This window comes from Hemitrygon akajei, chromosome 6, assembly GCF_048418815.1.
Source record: "Hemitrygon akajei chromosome 6, sHemAka1.3, whole genome shotgun sequence".
NCBI classification, from domain to species: domain Eukaryota; kingdom Metazoa; phylum Chordata; class Chondrichthyes; order Myliobatiformes; family Dasyatidae; genus Hemitrygon; species Hemitrygon akajei.
The window spans coordinates 96,763,616-96,782,771 of NC_133129.1; the positions used below are offsets into that span (position 1 = coordinate 96,763,616).

Consider the following 19,156-nt stretch of genomic DNA (forward strand, 5'->3'; position numbering starts at 1 on the left):
CCAAAATTGTACACAGTATTCAAGGTGTGGTCTCATAAGCACATTATGCAGCTTAAGGAGAATGTCTCTAGACTTGAACTCCACTGATTGCATTATATAGCCCAATATTCTATTAGCCTTCCTAATCGCTTCTCTGCATGGTCTAGGTGGTGATAGCGATGAGTCTTCCTGAATGCTGAAATCCTTCTCATGCACTTGCTAACTCAATACCCCCACTGCATATTTATATCTAATATTTCTACCTCCTATATGTAATACTTTACATTTATATATATTAAATTTCATTTGCTATTTATCTGCCAACATCTGAATTTTATTTAGAGCAAACTGTATTGATTCAGCTGCCTGAATGTTATCAGCTCGTCCCCCTAATTTTGTGCCATCGGCAAACTTTACTAGTTTATTTGTTATGTGCTTATCCAAATCATTTATATAAATTATAAACAGCAGCAGCCCCAAAACTGATCCCGACAGAATCCACTTTTAATATCTTCTCACCATAACTCACTGTTTTCTGTTCTTGCTCTCTGGATGAGCACCCAAGTTGGGTGGTCTTTCATTGATTCTGTTATGATTATTAATCTATAGATTTATTGAGTGTGCCCGCAAGAAAATGAATTGAACTCTGAGCTGTAAGTGTGGCACTAACCACTAACACCTGTGGTTCTGTAGTCAATTGCCCCACTACCCTCCATTTAGCTCTACCCCTCTGCACTTACATTCCCTCTTCCCACCCCCCTTCCACAGTGACCACACAAGACTTCCTATACCACACACCCCTCTAGCTGCCTACTTCTCCACATCCCTGTTACTCCTGTCCCTTCCTCCTGCCCCAACTGTTACTTTTCCTGTTTCCCTCTTGCTCAATTGCCCCTCCTCTCACTGCAGTTACCTCTCCAGTGGTAACATCTCTTTTGTCAGACCTGTTGTACCTCCTGTATCATCTGTGTTTCCCCCTACTATTGCCTCACCTGTTTCCCTTTGTGTTGCCCCTCTGATTCCTCCTCTTTTGTCTCTCCCAATTGCCCTCTAGTTACCCTCCTATTGCCTCACTCCCCTTAATGACACTCTTGTTGCCTTTTTATTGTTCTCCTGTTGTCCCTGACTGTGGCCATTGACTCCTCCTTCTGTCCCTCTCGCCACTCTAGTTGCCCCTCTTTTTCGCCTCATTCTGCTCCTGCCCACTTTCCGACCAGATTACCTCTGCCCCAGCCGTGAGCTCCCATTGGCCAATCGAAGTTCCTCCTCTTCTGGGGAAACCCCGAACGGGGATACAGCCCAGTCTCCGTCCGGCTGCGCCGGGTGGTCAGTGGTTGCTGCTCCGCGCTGCCGAGCCCGCCTCGAAGGATATGGCACCTCAGAGGGACAACTTCTACCTGTCCGCCTTCCTCCTGGGATCGCTGTTATCGTGGTCGGGTGAGAGACAGAGTTTAAAGTTAACTTGTTCCTGTCAACCAGACGCCGGAGGGTGTCCGAGTCGAAAGCAGAATATTTACGGGAAGGGGGAGGGTTGTAGGGGGTTACAGAGACAGGGAGGGGTGTAGGGGATGGAGGGGGTTACAGAGACAGGGAGGGGTGTAGGGGATGGAGGGGTTACAGAGACAGGGAGGGGTGTAGGGGATGGAGGGGTTACAGAGACAGGGAGGGGTGTAAATACCGGAGGGGGTTACAGAGACAGGGAGGGGTGTAGGGGATGGAGGGGGTTACAGAGACAGGGAGGGGTGTAGGGGATGGAGGGGTTACAGAGACAGGGAGGGGTGTAAATACCGGAGGGGGTTACAGAGACAGGGAGGGGTGTAGGGGATGGAGGGGGTTACAGAGACAGGGAGGGGTGTAGGGGATGGAGGGGTTACAGAGACAGGGAGGGGTGTAAATACCGGAGGGGGTTACAGAGACAGGGAGGGGTGTAGGGGATGGAGGGGGTGACAGAGACAGGGAGGGTTGTAGGGGATGGAGGGGGTTACAGAGACAGGGAGGGGTGTAGGGGATGGAGGGGTTACAGAGACAGGGAGGGGTGTAGGGGATGGAGGGGGTTACAGAGACAGGGAGGGGTGTAGGGGATGGAGGGGTTACAGAGACAGGGAGGGGTGTAAATACTGGAGGGGGTTACAGAGACAGGGAGGGGTGTAGGGGATGGAGGGGGTGACAGAGACAGGGAGGGGTGTAGGGGATGGAGGGGGTTACAGAGACAGGGAGGGGTGTAGGGGATGGAGGGGGTTACAGAGACAGGGAGGGGTGTAGGGGATGGAGGGGTTACAGAGACAGGGAGGGGTGTAGGGGAAGGTGGGGGCTACAGTTAAAATCAGAGTATGCCAGTTCAGTGCAGGAACTCACAAGGGTTGGTGCCCACTCGGAAACTCTGGGTTAGATGAGACTGTGACAAAAGGGGACCCCTGTCCAGGAGGGGATCTCCAGATTCCTGCCTCAGTCACCAGACCAGATCTATGTATCCACAGCCATGGCTTTTAAATCGGAGGTTGATGAAACATGCTGCAACAAATTCCTTGCCGTGAGGTGGAAGAACAGTGATTATGGACAATTTTTACCAAATTACAGGACCATGAGACACTGCAATAACCGTCAGTCAGCCTTTCTGTGAGTATGTCTTGCCTGTTTCCCATTAGTGTGGGTTGTATCAAATCCCTCGCCACACATCTGTATGAATCCTTGGTCTGGTTAACCAGTGCCCTTGAACCTGTATCGTCCCAGCCCGAGAGCATGTGTACAGCAGCCTTTCTCAACCTTTAATGCCCTGGAGGAACCTTTGAAATAACTTTCCGGTCTTGGGGAGCCCCTGGGTTCATTATTATTATTATTAGAATTAATAATAATATTATACCTAGAGCACACGGTACATTCACTTGATCAATAAGTTTTAGGTATATTAATCCAAAAAATATTGTCAATGCTCTTTTGAATTAATTAATAATTAATGGCTCCGTCTGTCTAACGGACAATGGATGGGCCCGGTTGGGTGTGGAACAGCGTCGGCTGTGGTTGAATAAGCTGGTTCTTGAGCGGCAGTCCTTGGTACAGCTGCTTCACACGAAGGCTGATGGCTGTGGCTGGAAAGTCACTCTGCTTTCCTTCTCTCTCTTCTGTCCGACCACAGTCGAGTTTGTTTTTCCTCTGCATTGGTAATGCCTGGACGTACAGCCTGTCGCCAGGTGCAACTGTCTCTTATCAGCAGACTTCAGGTCACGTTTACAAACGTCCCTGTAACGAAGCAGTGAGCTCCCTATGGGCCGGGATCCTGCGGCGAGGTCTCCGTACAGGATGTCCTTGGGGATGCGGCCACCCTGCATGCGACGGACATGGCCAAGCCAGCGCAGTCATCACTGTGTGAGAAGGACATACGTGCTTGGCATGCTGGCCTGGTCCAGGATGTCCTTGTTTGGCACGCGGTCTTTCTGGGAATTGCCCAGGATCCCACACAAGCACCGTAGGTAGAAGCTGTTGAGGCGGTGCTCTTGGCGGGCGTAGGTTGTCCAATTCGTCCGCGAAGGCCCCAACATCAGTATCGGTGACCACACCCTGAAAGAGGTAGATGAATTCACCTGCCTAGGATCGACAGTCTCCAGCAACCTGTCTCTCGATCCAGAGCTCAGCATGCTAATAGGGAAAACCGCCGCTGCTATGGCTGAGCTGTCTTTTGAATAGAGAATGAACTTTTAGCCAACATTTCTTGGAGAAAAACAGGTAGTTAAGCTTAGCTTACCTTTCTTTCTTTCCCTTTCATAAACATTAAAAACTCACAAAGCAAACATAATAAATTTCTGCTGAATATCTGGCTTAAGCCAAAATGGGATTTAATTTTTCTAAAGGTAGGCTTGGTAGATTTACTTTAAATAAAGGTTGTAAATTTATTTTAATTAAACTTATTTACAATATGGAAGTTTATTGAGTAGTAAAGTTACTAAAAACCATAAGCCAAAGCAATATGAATAAAAATATAACCTAAGACACAAATTTATACAAGAGTTTGAAAAAATATTTTCTTACTAAGTGACACAGTCAGGCTCAAATATAGGCCTAGCATGTGAAATCTGTGCTTGTTTTTTGCTGCACAAGTTCACAGATTTCCCATTCCATTGAAATGAAACATTTTCTATCCTTGCTCTTAAACAAGAAAAAGTTTGCTCACGTGTAAGAAATTGAAAACTGCAGTAAAATGTTCATTGCTTTTCAATGAATGGTAGGATACTCTTCTGTCACTGAAATCCAGAACTTGTCCAGGGCAAGTCAGTAAATCTTATCTTGAGTGCACGATCACAGTTCTTTTTCTTCATTCAAAGGCTGAGCGGAAGATTTAGAGAATGTTCCCTCACCCAGTCTCGTGGTGAAAGGAAGGGAGAGTATTGTTCAATTTTGTTCTTCCAGGGGGATTTCAATAAGACTCGAGACTTTCTGATATCCTTCCTCAATCTCAAGCCCAAGCAGCAGTAGAAACATTTCAAGATTTCCTTTCGCAATATGACTTTTCCAAAGACTGAGTTTCCGTTTACATCCAAGAATCTTGTCTCTTGAGGTCAAGACATCTTTTGTAGGGCCTTGAAGAGACTTGTTCAACTGGTTCATATGATGAAAAATATCTGCTAAGTTGGCTGGTCTCTGCAGCCATTCGTCATCTTCAAAGCACTCAGCAAAAATTTTCTTGAAAGTACTCCTGCAATTCACCTTTCAGCTCAAACACCCTGTTGAGAACTCTTCCTCTGCTTAGCCACTGGATTTCTGCATGTATCAGGAGACTGGTGTGCCTTTGTCAGGGTATTCACAGTTTATTAAACATTCTTGAGTGAACTGATCTTTGTTTAATAAAGTTAACCATTTTTGTAGTAACTTTTTTCAATCCATCTCTAAGAGTTTTTGAGATCAACACCTCTCTGTGAAGAAAGTGTGTTGTGACAATGTCAGGATTTTCATTTTTACAAGAGACGAAACCTCTCATGGAGTCAATCATTGATGGGACGCCATCAGTACAGATGCCAACACTGTCCCTCCAAGACAGAACTTTTGTTTCCAGATATGAAGACAAAACATTAAATATATCTTGGCCTTTGCTTGTTTTGGACAGCTCTTCACATTAGAAAAAAAGTATCCTTGAATTTCACCATCATTTACACATCTTACAAATGCCACAAGATGACCTTTATTGGTGAACTCTGATTCATCAATCTGGACAGAGAAGCTGTTTTTCAGATTATCACACAAAAACTCTTCAGCATCATGTGACATGTCATCAATACGTCAGCTTATCATAATGTTTGAGAATGAAACCTTTTCAATTTCTCATACTGCATCTTGTCCTAGCATTTTATCCGCTATAAATTTACATGCTGGCACCATTAGGTTCTCACGAATTGTGTGACTTCTCCTTTTCTGGGTAACAAGTTCTACTTTTTTTTATTGACTGTGACTTTATTTCCAGAAGCTGTTTGTTTTGAGACTCTAATAACCGTTAAAGTAATCAGCACTTTTGCATGTCATATGGCTGTGATTTGTATTTAAGTGTCTTTTCAATTCTGCTGGAGCCATTGCTGCAGACTAGGCACAATGGAACAGGACAACTTGGCTCACCAGTCGATGCAAAATGCCTTGATAAGTAACTTTCATTGTAAAGACGGACTTTTTTGTGTCTGTTGTTGCAGTAGTGCAGTGGAATGACTCAGAATTCTGTAATTGTTCATCGTTAACCTTATCTGAATTGTCTATGGGCCTAGAATCCTCCCCTTCATATCTCACATGTCCTATTCAAAAATAACCATATTGGACTGTCAGACATGTCTGCAAAACACAAGGGTTAATAAAATTCCCCATGTATTTTGCACAGGAACATCACAGCCCAAATTAGGCGAGTCCATTCAATGCTTGGAAAATGCACTTCACATTCCTCTTCAGCCTACCGTCCTCCCCTACGTACAATACAGCCCTCACCAATTATCAGCCTACCGTCCTCCCCTACGTGAAATACAGCCCTCACTAATTATCAGCCTACCGTCCTCCCTTACGTACAATACAGCCCTCACCAATTATCAGCCTACCGTCCTCCCCTACGTGAAATACAGCCCTCACTAATTATCAGCCTACCGTCCTCCCCTACGTACAATACAGCCCTCACCAATTATCAGCCTAGCATCCTCCCCTACGTACAATACAGCCCTCACTAATTATCAGCCTACCGTCCTCCCCTACGTACAATACAGCCCTCACTAATTATCAGCCTACCGTCCTCCCCTACGTGAAATACAGCCCTCACTAATTATCAGCCTACCGTCCTCCCCTACGTGAAATACAGCCCTCACTAATTATCAGCCTACCGTCCTCCCCTACGTGAAATACAGCCCTCACTAATTATCAGCCTACCGTCCTCCCCTACGTACAATACAGCCCTCACTAATTATCAGCCTACCGTCCTCCCCTACGTGAAATACAGCCCTCACTAATTATCAGCCTACCGTCCTCCCCTACGTGAAATACAGCCCTCACTAATTATCAGCCTACCGTCCTCCCCTACGTGAAATACAGCCCTCACTAATTATCAGCCTACCGTCCTCCCCTACGTGAAATACAGCCCTCACTAATTATCAGCCTACCGTCCTCCCCTACGTGAAATACAGCCCTCACTAATTATCAGCCTACCGTCCTCCCCTACGTACAATACAGCCCTCACTAATTATCAGCCTACCGTCCTCCCCTACGTGAAATACAGCCCTCACTAATTATCAGCCTACCGTCCTCCCCTATGTACAATACAGCCCTCACCAATTATCAGCCTACCGTCCTCCCCTACGTACAATACAGCCCTCACTAATTATCAGCCTACCGTCCTCCCCTACGTACAATACAGCCCTCACTAATTATCAGCCTACCGTCCTCCCCTACGTGAAATACAGCCCTCACTAATTATCAGCCTACCGTCCTCCCCTACGTGAAATACAGCCCTCACTAATTATCAGCCTACCGTCCTCCCCTACGTGAAATACAGCCCTCACTAATTATCAGCCTACCGTCCTCCCCTACGAACAATACAGACCTCACTAATTATCAGCCTACCGTCCTCCCCTACGTACAATACAGCCCTCACCAATTATCAGCCTACCGTCCTCCCCTACGTACAATACAGCCCTCACTAATTATCAGCCTACCGTCCTCCCCTACGTACAATACAGCCCTCACCAATTATCAGCCTACCGTCCTCCCCTACGTGAAATACAGCCCTCACTAATTATCAGCCTACCGTCCTCCCCTACGTGAAATACAGCCCTCACTAATTATCAGCCTACCGTCCTCCCCTACGTGAAATACAGCCCTCACTAATTATCAGCCTACCGTCCTCCCCTACGTACAATACAGCCCTCACCAATTATCAGCCTACCGTCCTCCCCTACGTACAATACAGCCCTCACCAATTATCAGCCTACCGTCCTCCCCTACGTGAAATACAGCCCTCACTAATTATCAGCCTACCGTCCTCCCCTACGTGAAATACAGCCCTCACTAATTATCAGCCTACCGTCCTCCCCTACGTACAATACAGCCCTCACCAATTATCAGCCTACCGTCCTCCCCTACGTACAATACAGCCCTCACTAATTATCAGCCTACCGTCCTCCCTTACGTACAATACAGCCCTCACCAATTATCAGCCTACCGTCCTCCCCTACGTACAATACAGCCCTCACCAATTATCAGCCTACCGTCCTCCCCTACGTACAATACAGCCCTCACTAATTATCAGCCTACCGTCCTCCCCTACGTACAATACAGCCCTCACCAATTATCAGCCTACCGTCCTCCCCTACGTGAAATACAGCCCTCACTAATTATCAGCCTACCGTCCTCCCTTATGTACAATACAGCCCTCACCAATTATCAGCCTAGCGTCCTCCCCACGTACAATACAGCCCTCACTAATTATCAGCCTACCGTCCTCCCCTACGTACAATACAGCCCTCACCAATTATCAGCCTACCGTCCTCCCCTACGTACAATACAGCCCTCACTAATTATCAGCCTACCGTCCTGCCTTCTGAACTCGATCAAATAAACAGGGTCCAACTGCACACTGTCATACTGGGCTGAGGTTGCTACGGAACACACTGTCCATTACTGTGAGCACTACCATCATGCGAAGTTTTAAAAGACATTGTTTACTTTCTTTAATCACAACCTCTCAGTGAATACCCTGGTTGAGAAACCCTGGTGTAGAGGGAGCTTCACGCTGTGAATAACTCTGAGGGTGTGTGATGGGTCAGTGTGAAAGAGATTCCCAACTATTTTTATGTAATGGATCCCTACCATTAATTAAGGGGTCCATGGACCCCAGGTTGCAATCTCCTGGTGTGGAGTGAGCTTCACTCTGTGTCTGACCCTGGGACTGTGTGATGGGACAGTGTAGAGGGAGCTTCACTCTGTGTCTGACCCTGGGAGTGTGTGATGGGACAGTGTGGAGTGAGCTTCACTCTGTGTCTGACCCCGGGACTGTGTGATGGAACAGTGTGGAATGAGCTTCACTCTGTGACTGACCCTGGGACTGTATGATGGGACAGTGTAGAGGGAGCTTCACTCTGTGTCTGACCCTGGGACTGTGTGATGGGACAGTGTAGAGGGAGCTTCACTCTGTGTCTGACCCCGGGAGTGTGTGATGGGACGGTGTGGAGTGAGCTTCACTCTGTGTCTGACCCTGGGACTGTGTGATGGGACAGTGTGGAGTGAGCTTCACTCTGTGTCTGACCCTGGGACTGTGTGATGGGACAGTGTGGAGGGAGCTTCACTCTGTGTCTGACCCTGGGACTGTGTGATGGGACAGTGTGGAGTGAGCTTCACTCTGTGTCTGACCCTGGGACTGTGTGATGGGACAGTGTGGAGTGAGCTTCACTCTGTGTCTGACCCTGGGAGTGTGTGATGGGATGGTGTATAGGGAGCTTCATTCTGTGTCTGACCCCGGGACTGTGTGATGGGACAGTGTGGAGTGAGCTTCACTCTGTGACTGACCCTGGGAGTGTGTGATGGGACAGTGTGGAGTGAGCTTCACTCTGTGACTGACCCTGGGAGTGTGTGATGGGACAGTGTAGAGGGAGCTTCACTCTGTGTCTGACCCCGGGACTGTGTGATGGGACAGTGTGGAGTGAGCTTCACTCTGTGACTGACCCCGGGACTGTATGATGGGACAATGTAGAGGGAGCTACACACAGCCCTGCCCTCTGTTTAAAAGAAGACCGTATTCCATTGGGGTGGCTGGCAGTGCCCACCTGACCACTCCGGTGGGTCAATAGACCCTTTGCCCTGGTTGCGGATGGGAAAACTGAGCAAGGGCTGTACCATTTTGACCCCTGTCCCCAGTGCTAAACTTCACCTGTTCTGTCCACAGCGTCGTCCATAAGAAACTAGGAAACATCTGCCTGAACCTTGATCGTCTCTGGGTGAAGGACCTTAAGGATTATATCGATAAAGGTAATCATAGCATTACAGCGCAGACAGAAGCCTTTCGGCCCATCGAGGACATCCCAGCCGCTGGTAGAGCTCCACCTTTACCACTGCCCTGTGAATAGTTCCTGAATGTGACCATTGTTTTCCTTCCTTCTTGAGCAGGTGTTCCCAACCTGGGGTCCGTAGACCCCTCAGTTAATGGTAATACTCCAAAGCGTAAAAAGGGAAGTGAAATGGTTATCAGATTGTTGCTGGAGTTTGGTAGCATGCGTGGGCTGAATGGCCTAAATCTGCTCCTATGTCTTTTGGCCTTATTGAAACCTACCAAATATTGAAAGGCCTAGATAGAGTGGACATGGAGATAATGTTTCCAATACCGGGGGAGTTTAGGGCCAGATGGTACAGCCTCGAATGGAAGGACATCCATTTAGAATGGAGATGAAGAGCAGTTTCCTTAGCCAGAGGAATGTGGAAGCCAAGTCATTGGGTATATTTAGAGTTGACAGAGTCTTTTTGTGCGCTCTGAGTCCCAGTGCAGATAACTGAATCAGCCCACTAGTTACTGGATGGGAATCGGGAATGGTTCGTGTATCTTTTCTGTGCCGTGCTCCACCGCACCAGTCAGTGACGGGGAGCCACATTCCCTCCATGTATGAGATGTGTGGGATGGCCAAAGATGCTAATGTGCACGCTGAGGTAGGGAGTGTCGCTCTGCGGGAGGGGCGGTGAGGAGGGAGTGTCGCTCTGCGGGAGGGGTGGTGAGAAAAGCACTGGACTGTGGGCGAGGTAGTGTCAGGCTGACCCAATTTGTCTCCTGCAGCTCAGAAAAGTGCCAGTCTTCCGACAGCAGAGAAACAACTCGGCAACAAGCACACAACCACGGAGGCACATCCGAGATCCCTGCACTCCACAGCTGACTGGGATTCCAGTCGCCCTACCGAGACAACACTGGGTAAGGCCTGGTGCTGTGTGGAGGCCGCGGTTACGTTCTGGTTCGATGCCCACCACTGTGCCCAGGGAGTTTCTATGTTCTCACTGTTATCGCGTGTTTGTTCGGAATGCTCTAGTTTCCTGCCACGTTTCAAAGGCCTGCTTGTTAGGGTGGCGGGATGGCGATACGTCTCTACCAAATGAGGTGTGAGGCACTCCTTTCCCTCCTCTGACCTGCGGGTGAACCTTGGGCAAGGTGTAGCACCCGCTTAGCTCACCCTCCCGGATCAGGGTCACATGAATTCATGGGAGCAGGTGGTGGATGGTCGTATGAGCAGCCGGTGTAGATCACAAGTCCTGGTTATGCGACCACTGACGCCAGGCAGACAATCTCTGAAGAGTGTTGATAATGGTTGGGATCACCCGTCTTTATAGACACTGCCCAGAGGTCAATGGCAAACCACTTCTCTTTTAAAAAAAAAATTGCTAAGAGCAATCATTATCATGGGATCATGTAGAAAGATTCTCTGTTGCTGGTAACAATTTTGTTTTACCAGTCAGGGTTGTTAGCGCTGAGCTGAACCCCTGAATCTGGAGGACTGGCCTTTATCTGGCCTCTACCCTTTAACCCCACAAGAGCCAAAGCATAAGGCCCTTACTCCAGCCACCTTATTCCTTGGAACATAAAAGACTGAGATGAGATTTGGTATACAAAATTATGAGGGGTATAGATAGAGTAAATGCAAGCAGGCTTTTTCCACTGAGGTCAGTGGGACTAGAAATAGAGGTCAAGAGTTAAGGGTGTAAGGTGAAATGTTTAAGGAGAACATGAGGAGAAATTTCACTCGGAGGGTGGTGAGAGTGTGGAACGAGCTGCCAGTGGAAGTGGTTCATGCAAGCTCGATTTCAATATTTAAGAGAAGTTTGAATAGGTACATGGAAAGCTGGAGTCCTGGTACAGGTCCATGGGAGTAGGCAGTTTAATGGTTTCAGCATGGAGTGGATGGACCAAAGGGACTTCTCTGACCAAACAAGTAATTTTGGAAGTAATGTCTTTTTTTAAAAAAAAGACAAACTGCAAATGAAAATGATACTGAGAACACGAGTGGTAGGAAGTCCTTGAAAGTGAGTTTGTAGGTTGTTGAGTAGTGGCCAGACTGCAGGTTTGACCTTCTACAGTGAATCACTTCATCCTTTTCCAGTTTCAACTCCATCTGCCAATTCCCAGCCCGTCCTGTCCATATCCCAGTGCAACCGATGGCGACATTGTCATCACCCTTCGTGTCTTCAGCACTCTGAACAATGATGAGGAATTGTTTTAAACTAGTGAATCAGTGAAATTCGTTGCCATGGGGTGGGGGGGGGGGAGTGGGCTATGGGCGTCAAATGCATTTAAAGCAGAGATTGATATGTCCCTGATTGGTAAGGGGGTTAACGGGAGATGGTAGAACAGACTCGATGGACCAAATGGTCTAATTCTCAATCTCTGTTTTATGAACCCCCTGTACAGGCAGTACAGAAACTCCGACATGGACCCTGCTGGATCGTCAGCCAGTGACTGCGACCTCTGACCAAACCCCAGCCGTGAAACTGCCAACACCAGTGGTGGAGACGTCTGAGGGGATCTCCCCAGTATTCCCTGGATCCACCCAATCTTTGGGAAAGACAGGACAGAACTCCGGATCCGAGATTCCGCACTACAGTAGCTCCGTGCCGCTCACATCTCCCTCCCTCGCCTCCGGTCAGTATTCCATTCTGGAGACTTCTTATCCTCCCTCGCCGCCCATCTCCCCCCCCACGGTGCTTGCTCCTCAGCGCCTCACACAATCACTTGGCATGGCTTTCCAATTCAGAGATTTGAGTTAGGGAGGTGGGGATGGTAGAGAGGGGGAGAAAGAGAAAAGGAAGATAAAGGGTGGGGGGGAGTTAGAGAGAGAAAATGGGGGGAGAGAGAGAGTAGAGTGACCGAGTTGGGGAAGAGTGGGGAGAGAGAGGGAAGAGAGAGAAAGTGACAGAATAAGAGGGAGGTGGGAGGAGCGTAACGTTAATGTACTGCTTAGCACAACACTTTAACGTACCTGTGACCTGGGTTGAATTCCCGCTGCAGCATACAAGGAGATTGTATGTTCTTCCTGTGATCGCATGGGTTTCCTCCGGGTGCTCCGGTTTCCTCCCACGATCCAAGGACGTACTGGTTGGTCACTGTGTATTCTCCAGTGATTAAACTCGGATTAAATTGGGGTCTGCTGGGCAGCACAGCTTGAAGTGCAGAATAGGCCCTTCCAGCCCTCTATCTCAATAAATAAATAGAGTGTTTCTCTGTGTCTCTCACTCCATTCCTGCCTTTTTCTTTCTATTTCTTTCTCTAATTTTGCCCCATTCTCCTTATTTCTGTCTATCCTGATCTCTTCCTCCTGCCTCTCTTGCTTCATTCCTTCTTCCCTTTCTCACACTTTCTGTCACCGTCACTGGCCCAAATCCCGGAGTCCCCTCCCTGGCAGCGGTGCAGGAGAACCCTCACTGGAAATACAGCAGTGGCTCAGCCTCCCTTCCCAAGGGGAGAGGGGGAGGTTAGGGGTGGGCCTGCCAGAGGTGTCCTGATCCCTGAGATTATAAACCAAACACTAGGTAGAGGGAGCAGAGACAAACACGAGGAACTAAACTAAATCATTGATAGTGGCATCTGCAGCGGGCTTCAAGGCAAGTTTGTCCCGAGTTCAAATCCAGCCGGCTCCTTGCACGCTTTCCATCCGTGCTGGGTTGAGTGTAGAGCTAGCAACTTGGCCTCGTTTAAAAAAAGATAAAAACGCCAAAGAATTGGCAGGTGTTATCCTTGCATGCCAACCATTTTAATTCCGATCCCCATTCCCATTCCGACATCTCGGTCCACAGCCTCCTCTACTGCTACAATGAGGTCTCCCTCGGGCTGGAGGAGCACCTCGTATTCTGTCTGGGTAGCCGCCAGCCAAAAGGCACGAACGTCGATTTCGTTAAATTTCCCTGCTCAATTTCCCCACTCCCTCTTCCATTCCCCACTCCAGTTCACCTCTTGCCTCTTCTCTTCTCCTCACCTGCATATCACCTCCCTCCTGCTTCCCTTTCTGCCATGGTCCACTCTCCTCTCCTGTCAGATTCCTTCCGCTCCAGCCCTTTACCTTTTCCACCTCTTCTTCCCCCTCTCCTTCCAGTCCTGATGAAGGAGCTGAACCCACAACATCAACTGCTCATTGATTTCTGTAGGTGCTGAGTTTCTCCAGCGTTTTGTGCCGGTTGCTCTGGACATCTAGCCTCTGCAGAATCTCTTGTGTTTATGATTTACCCCTGTGCCTACCTTCCATTCACAGGATGCGACCATCCTGAGGAGGGATGTTTGGAGAAAAGGGCATTTTCTACTGTGATTTCACCAGAGATTCCTGAGAGACACATGGGACAACTGAACCAAAAGATGGTTATCATGATCCTCATCTCCATCATCATCGTCCTCTCTCTCTTGGCCTTTGCCATCTATAAAGGCTGTAAGAAGTCTACATCCAAAGGTGAGGGGCAACTTTTTATTCAAAGTACATTTATTATTATCAAAGAATGTATTAATTATATAAGCTTGAGACTTCTTTACTTACAGGCAGTCACAAAGCAAGAAACCCGAAAGAACAGAATTATAGATAAATAAAATAAAGACCAACACACGATATGGGGGGGGGGGGGGTGGCCAGGATGGTGGGGGAGAAAACAAATCATGTAAACATCAGAAGCAAACAACAACATTTCAACCCAAAATATGTCCTTAGCTCCAAACCCTGGAGTAGGCCCAAAGCCTGGGTATCACAGACATCCCACCTCTCCCAGGAATTCCAGGAGTCTCCCACATATTGATAGCGGCTTCCTGACGCCCACAAATTATATACAACATCATGGAAATTGATTTTTTTTTGAGTGAGAGAGAGAGAGAACCAATTGGTCTCTCTTTGTGCTAAATAAACCTATCAGTTTTCTCTGTGTGCGGGCTTTAGTCGACCTCTCTCTGCCTTTCATTGTCCATCAGTTCAGTTTAGTGTCCTGCAGCGCCATGGCAGAGTGTTCCAAAACAAGAGAATGTAAAACGTACTTCACCCCAGACTACACTAAAGTGTACCCCTGCCTAACAGGGGTCAAAAATGATGAGTGTTGCCATTTGCATCAGCATTGAGACTGCTCAATAAGGGTGTGTGTGTGTGTGTGTGTGTGTGTGTGTGTGTGTGTGTGTGTGTGTGTGTGTGTGTGTGTGTGTGTGTGTGTGTGTGTGTGTGTGTGTGTGTGTGTGTGTGTGTGTGTGTGTGTGTGTGTGTGTGTGTGTGTGTGTGTGTGTGTGTGTGTGGTTTCAATATGTGATCAAATAAATTGTGTTCTTTCAGAATCAAATGTCCTGGAGACACACCCTTTGAAGTCGACTGGGGTGGGGGAAATATGGGTTGCGGGGGTCGGGGGGTGGTGGTGCTACCTCCCTGAAATGAGTTTTTGCAGAACACGAAATGCTGGCAGAACTCAGCAGGCCAGACAGCATCTATGAGAGGAGGTAATGATGACGTTTCGGGCCTGTTCAGGAGACCTGTTAACGATCTCTACCGAGGAGCCGTCGATGTTTAGTGGGGAGTGGTTGCTTCGTGCCCTCCTGAAGTCAACAACCATATCTTTTATTTCGTTCATATTCAGAGACAGGTTGTTGGCTCTGCACCAGTCCGTTAGCCGCTACACCTAGTCTCTGTATGCTGAATCATTATTCTTGCTGATGAGACCCATCAAGATCATGTCATCGGCAAACCTGATGAAGGGTTTCGGCCCAAAACATCATTATTACCTCCTCCCATAGATGCCGTCTGGCCTGCTGAGTTCTGCCAGCATTTCGTGTCTTTCTTTCCTAGTTTGACTCATTGAACATTTTTTAAAATTGAAAACAGATTAATGTGAAAGGAGATAACATTCGCCAAAAGATGTGCACGAAATAATAAAATTGCTAAAAACTAATTGCTAAGTCTTAGATTTATTCTCAGTAAAACCCATTTCTAGCTCTAAGCTACTTGAATTCCTGTTTTAGATTTTTTTTCTACAATTCGGTTTTTGGTTAATACTTTTTGCATGAGTAGGCTTACTTTTTTATTATCATCACTGTGGTGCAATGCGCAGCTTCTAATTATCCAGTGCGCTACTTTTGCCGCATGCACCACAGGTTGGCCATCTCTGGTCTAAATTGTCCAAACAGCACATCATTACTCGCTCGAGGACCCGGGCACTGCTGCAGCAAAAGGCTCTGGGCCAAGAACATACCACCCAGAGACTCATTCCGGGCGCAGATTTCACTGCTCAGCCCAAAGCCGCTCTCAATTTCTCCCAATCAGCTCAGCACCCAGAGCAATCCAGCCTTGCACCGGGCCAATTGCATGGGTAATGAGACTCCTCAGCCTCAACTTCTTCACTCTATCTGCATCAAAGTTGCGAACAGTTCTCTCTCTACCCAAAGCCGAAGGTGGAGGCCAGTCTGCCCATTCCCACTGACCTGACCCATTTGGCCCCATTGCTGCCTGATGTCGAGTACCCTTCAGCTAGTTCTTGTACAGAAACAACCTCCAACCAATTCAGAGTAGATCAGATTTTGGACATATTTATTATTTTCCTTGCAAGGGAAGTTCTATCTGCAGGCAAATGTCATGAAAATAGCTTCAATCTTCAATCTATGCCCAATAACTTGGTCTCCAAAACTTCCTGTGGCAACAAATTCCACAGATTCCCCACCCTCTGGCTGAAGATTCCTCCTCAGCTCGATTCTAAACGGATGTCCCTCTATTCTGAGGCTGTGTTCATGGGTATTGTACTCCCTCACTGTAGGAAGCATCCTCTCCACATTCGCTCCATCGCTTTCAATTAGATCAAATTGAGATTCATTTTCTTGCGGGCATACTCAATGAATCCATAATAGAGTAATAGCCATAACATAATTAATGCAAGATCGCACCAACTTGGGTGTTCAACCAGCGTGCAAAAGACAACAAACTGTGCAAATACTAAAAAATAAATAAATAAGAACAGTGGCTGTAATGTCTAAAAACGCACCATGGTTCCTCACTACTCTGAGAGCCCTTCCCCGAGGGGGTGGGGGGAATATCACCACATACAGGGGACCCCCACCCTCCAGATCCCATACTGTCCCTACCGTATAATATCTCACCAATCCTCCGCCTCACTGGGTCCAAATTCGAGACCACCCTCCCCAGCCTTTACCAGGAGGACGGCAGTGGGTCGAGCAGGCCACCCACTCCACACCTTCTCACGGGACAGTTGGGGACGTGTGATAAATGCTGGTATTCTCAGAATAGATATTGATAATCAGTGGGAGAGTGGGCGCCATACTAAAACTATTCCCGTTCCCTCTCCACAGGCTTCAACTACTATCCCACGCAGACGAGCAGCGATGAGATGGGGGTACCAAGGTTGTCTCAGCCGGCGTGAGACTTGGCACAAAGTGTACGTCGTCTCAGTCCTTCTTTGCTGCTGCCCGTCTTCATCCCCGTCCCTGTGACCTGCGCCAGCCCTCCCTACTCAGCAGAGTGGCCTCCCTCGGTCCTGCGTCTTCTACACGGCGCAGCCCTGTCTTGGTACTACCACTGTAACGAGTTGCGTTCCCTCCTCACTAACCCTCCAGCAGTGAGGCACATTCCCCTCGCCGTCCCCTTCCACAGTGCGGTCCTCCCACCCATAGTGAGGACCACCCTTCCCTCACCGCCTGTACCCCAATTCAGCATTACTTCCTCATCTTCCCTCCCATGGCATAGCGCTCCCTCCTCTCTGGCCTTCCCAAGGCATGGAGCTCCCTCATTGTCCCTCTCGAGGCACAGCACTCCCTCCTCACTGCCTTACCCACAGTGAGCTGCTGCCTTCTTGAAGTCCTTTCCTCAGCACAATACTCTCTCCCACAGTGTGTCGCTCCCTGCATATGACACCTCCCACAGCACGATGCTCCCTCCTCATTGAACCCCCCACAGTGCAGAGCTCCCTCAACACCCCTCCTGTTATGCATGCTGCCTCCTCACCGCCTGACCCCCAGCGCTTCCTCACGGCCTCACCAATCTACTGTTGTGCAATCAAGCTCTGATCCCTGGAGAGGAACTCAGATCCTCGACCTCCATCCTTCAGGGCAGTCAGCCATCACTTTGGGCCCTGCCAAGTTTTTGATTGCTTGAAACAAAATAAAAGGAAGTTTTGAAATTACTCAGCAGATTGAGCAGAAACTTTCCCTTTCTGTGTAGAGAGAGAGAAATAAAACAGTCAACATTTCTGATAAGGGACCTTTCCTTGTGAGGAAAAGGGAGAGGGGAAGAGAGAGGGGAAAGACGAAGAGAAAGACAGCAAGGGAGAGGAAGGGCAAAAAAAAGGCTGGGAGAGGGAGAGACAAACAAAGAGAGGAAAGGTAAACGAGAAAGGCAGGGGGGAGAGAAGTGACTCGAACAAAATGCTGGAGGAACTCATCTATGAAGAGGAATAAACGGTCCATAAATAAGCCGATTTGGGTAGGGAATCAGGTAGAACAGAGGGAATTTCTTAGTAATGGCACGTAACGGCTTGTTACATGTGAACGTGTGTATAGTTTGATACTGACAGAGTGGGATCGGATTGAACACAGGGAGGGGTAAATAAATGAGGACAGTTGTCTACAATTTTACAATTCAACATGGACTCCTGAAGTTTACAATGTGTTTGGACAAACGAGGTGTCGTTCCTTCAGTTTGTTATTGACCATCACTAACAGAGCAGGGAGACACGGAGTGACAGATGGGAGTGGGAATTAAAGGGAGAGTCAAAAAGGGCACTGAGGGTCGTTCCTGTGGACTGAACACAAAGCGATCACGTGGTCTGTATGAGTTTTCTGCTGTGTGGAGGAGGTCTCATTGTGGACACAAGCTCCTGGATACTCTGAGATGAGGGGGAGATTTTAAGGTGGGAGGTGAGTAAGACTCAGCAGGAACTTGAGGGGCAGAGATCGGGTGAATGTGACATTTCCAATAGGAATACTGGAGGGCACAGGCTGAAGGTGAGAGGGGAGAGATTTGAAAGAAGCCCAAAGTGTAACTTCAGCCAGAGGGTGGAGGGATATGGGGCAAATACAGGTAATGGGTCTGGAGTCAAAGGTCATCTTGGTCAGTTCGTGCTCTGTAATGCCACTGGGGGGAGACTGGACTGTAGATCATCTGCAGGCCTGGAGCTCTGCAGTTGTTTAAATCTGTAAATGTTGTGCAATATTTTGTCATTAAATGATTATTTTTGAATGACTTTACAGTGTGGGTGTACTTCCTTTCAAATTTTCTTTTGTTTCCCTGTCCCACTGAATACGGGCTCTTCTGGTGCCCAGCCCACCCCCACAAACTTTGTAGTCCCTTGTGCTGACTCACACTGTTTATCTTGGAAAGGGCACTTTGTACACGGTCCCTCATTTTGATCAAGGACGGGGCACTTTAAACACAGTATCTCTCCTCCTTCGAGAAGGGGCACTTTGACCCTACCCTCACTTTGTGTGGTCCATGAGGTAACTCGTGTAACTCCAATTCCACCCCAGAAGAAATCACACACAGACACCTTCTGTTCTGAGGCTGGCAGTGACTTCTCAATCCCGGGGGAATACGAGGAAGCCATTTCTACAGAGACTGTCTGATTCTGAGCTCTGGTAAAGGTCAGAATTCCACTTGTAAAGACACTGTCCAGAAGAAGGGAAAGCATTTCTGTTCGAAAATTTGCCAAGACCAAACATGATCATGAAGACCATGGTCACCCA

At 48.0% G+C, this 19,156-nt stretch overlaps 1 protein-coding gene across 1 annotated transcript; it reads left to right on the forward strand.

The window, feature by feature from the left end:
• The first annotated feature begins 1,043 nt into the window (after positions 1-1,043).
• LOC140729321 (uncharacterized) lies at positions 1,044-17,598 on the forward strand. Its single transcript, XM_073048948.1, has 7 exons — positions 1,044-1,416; positions 2,457-2,595; positions 9,371-9,453; positions 10,250-10,381; positions 11,870-12,100; positions 13,704-13,895; positions 16,769-17,598. Exons 1-7 carry the CDS (start codon positions 1,350-1,352, stop codon positions 16,837-16,839), a joined length of 915 nt encoding a protein of 304 aa, XP_072905049.1. The 5' UTR covers positions 1,044-1,349; the 3' UTR covers positions 16,840-17,598.
• Positions 17,599-19,156: the final 1,558 nt, after the last annotated feature.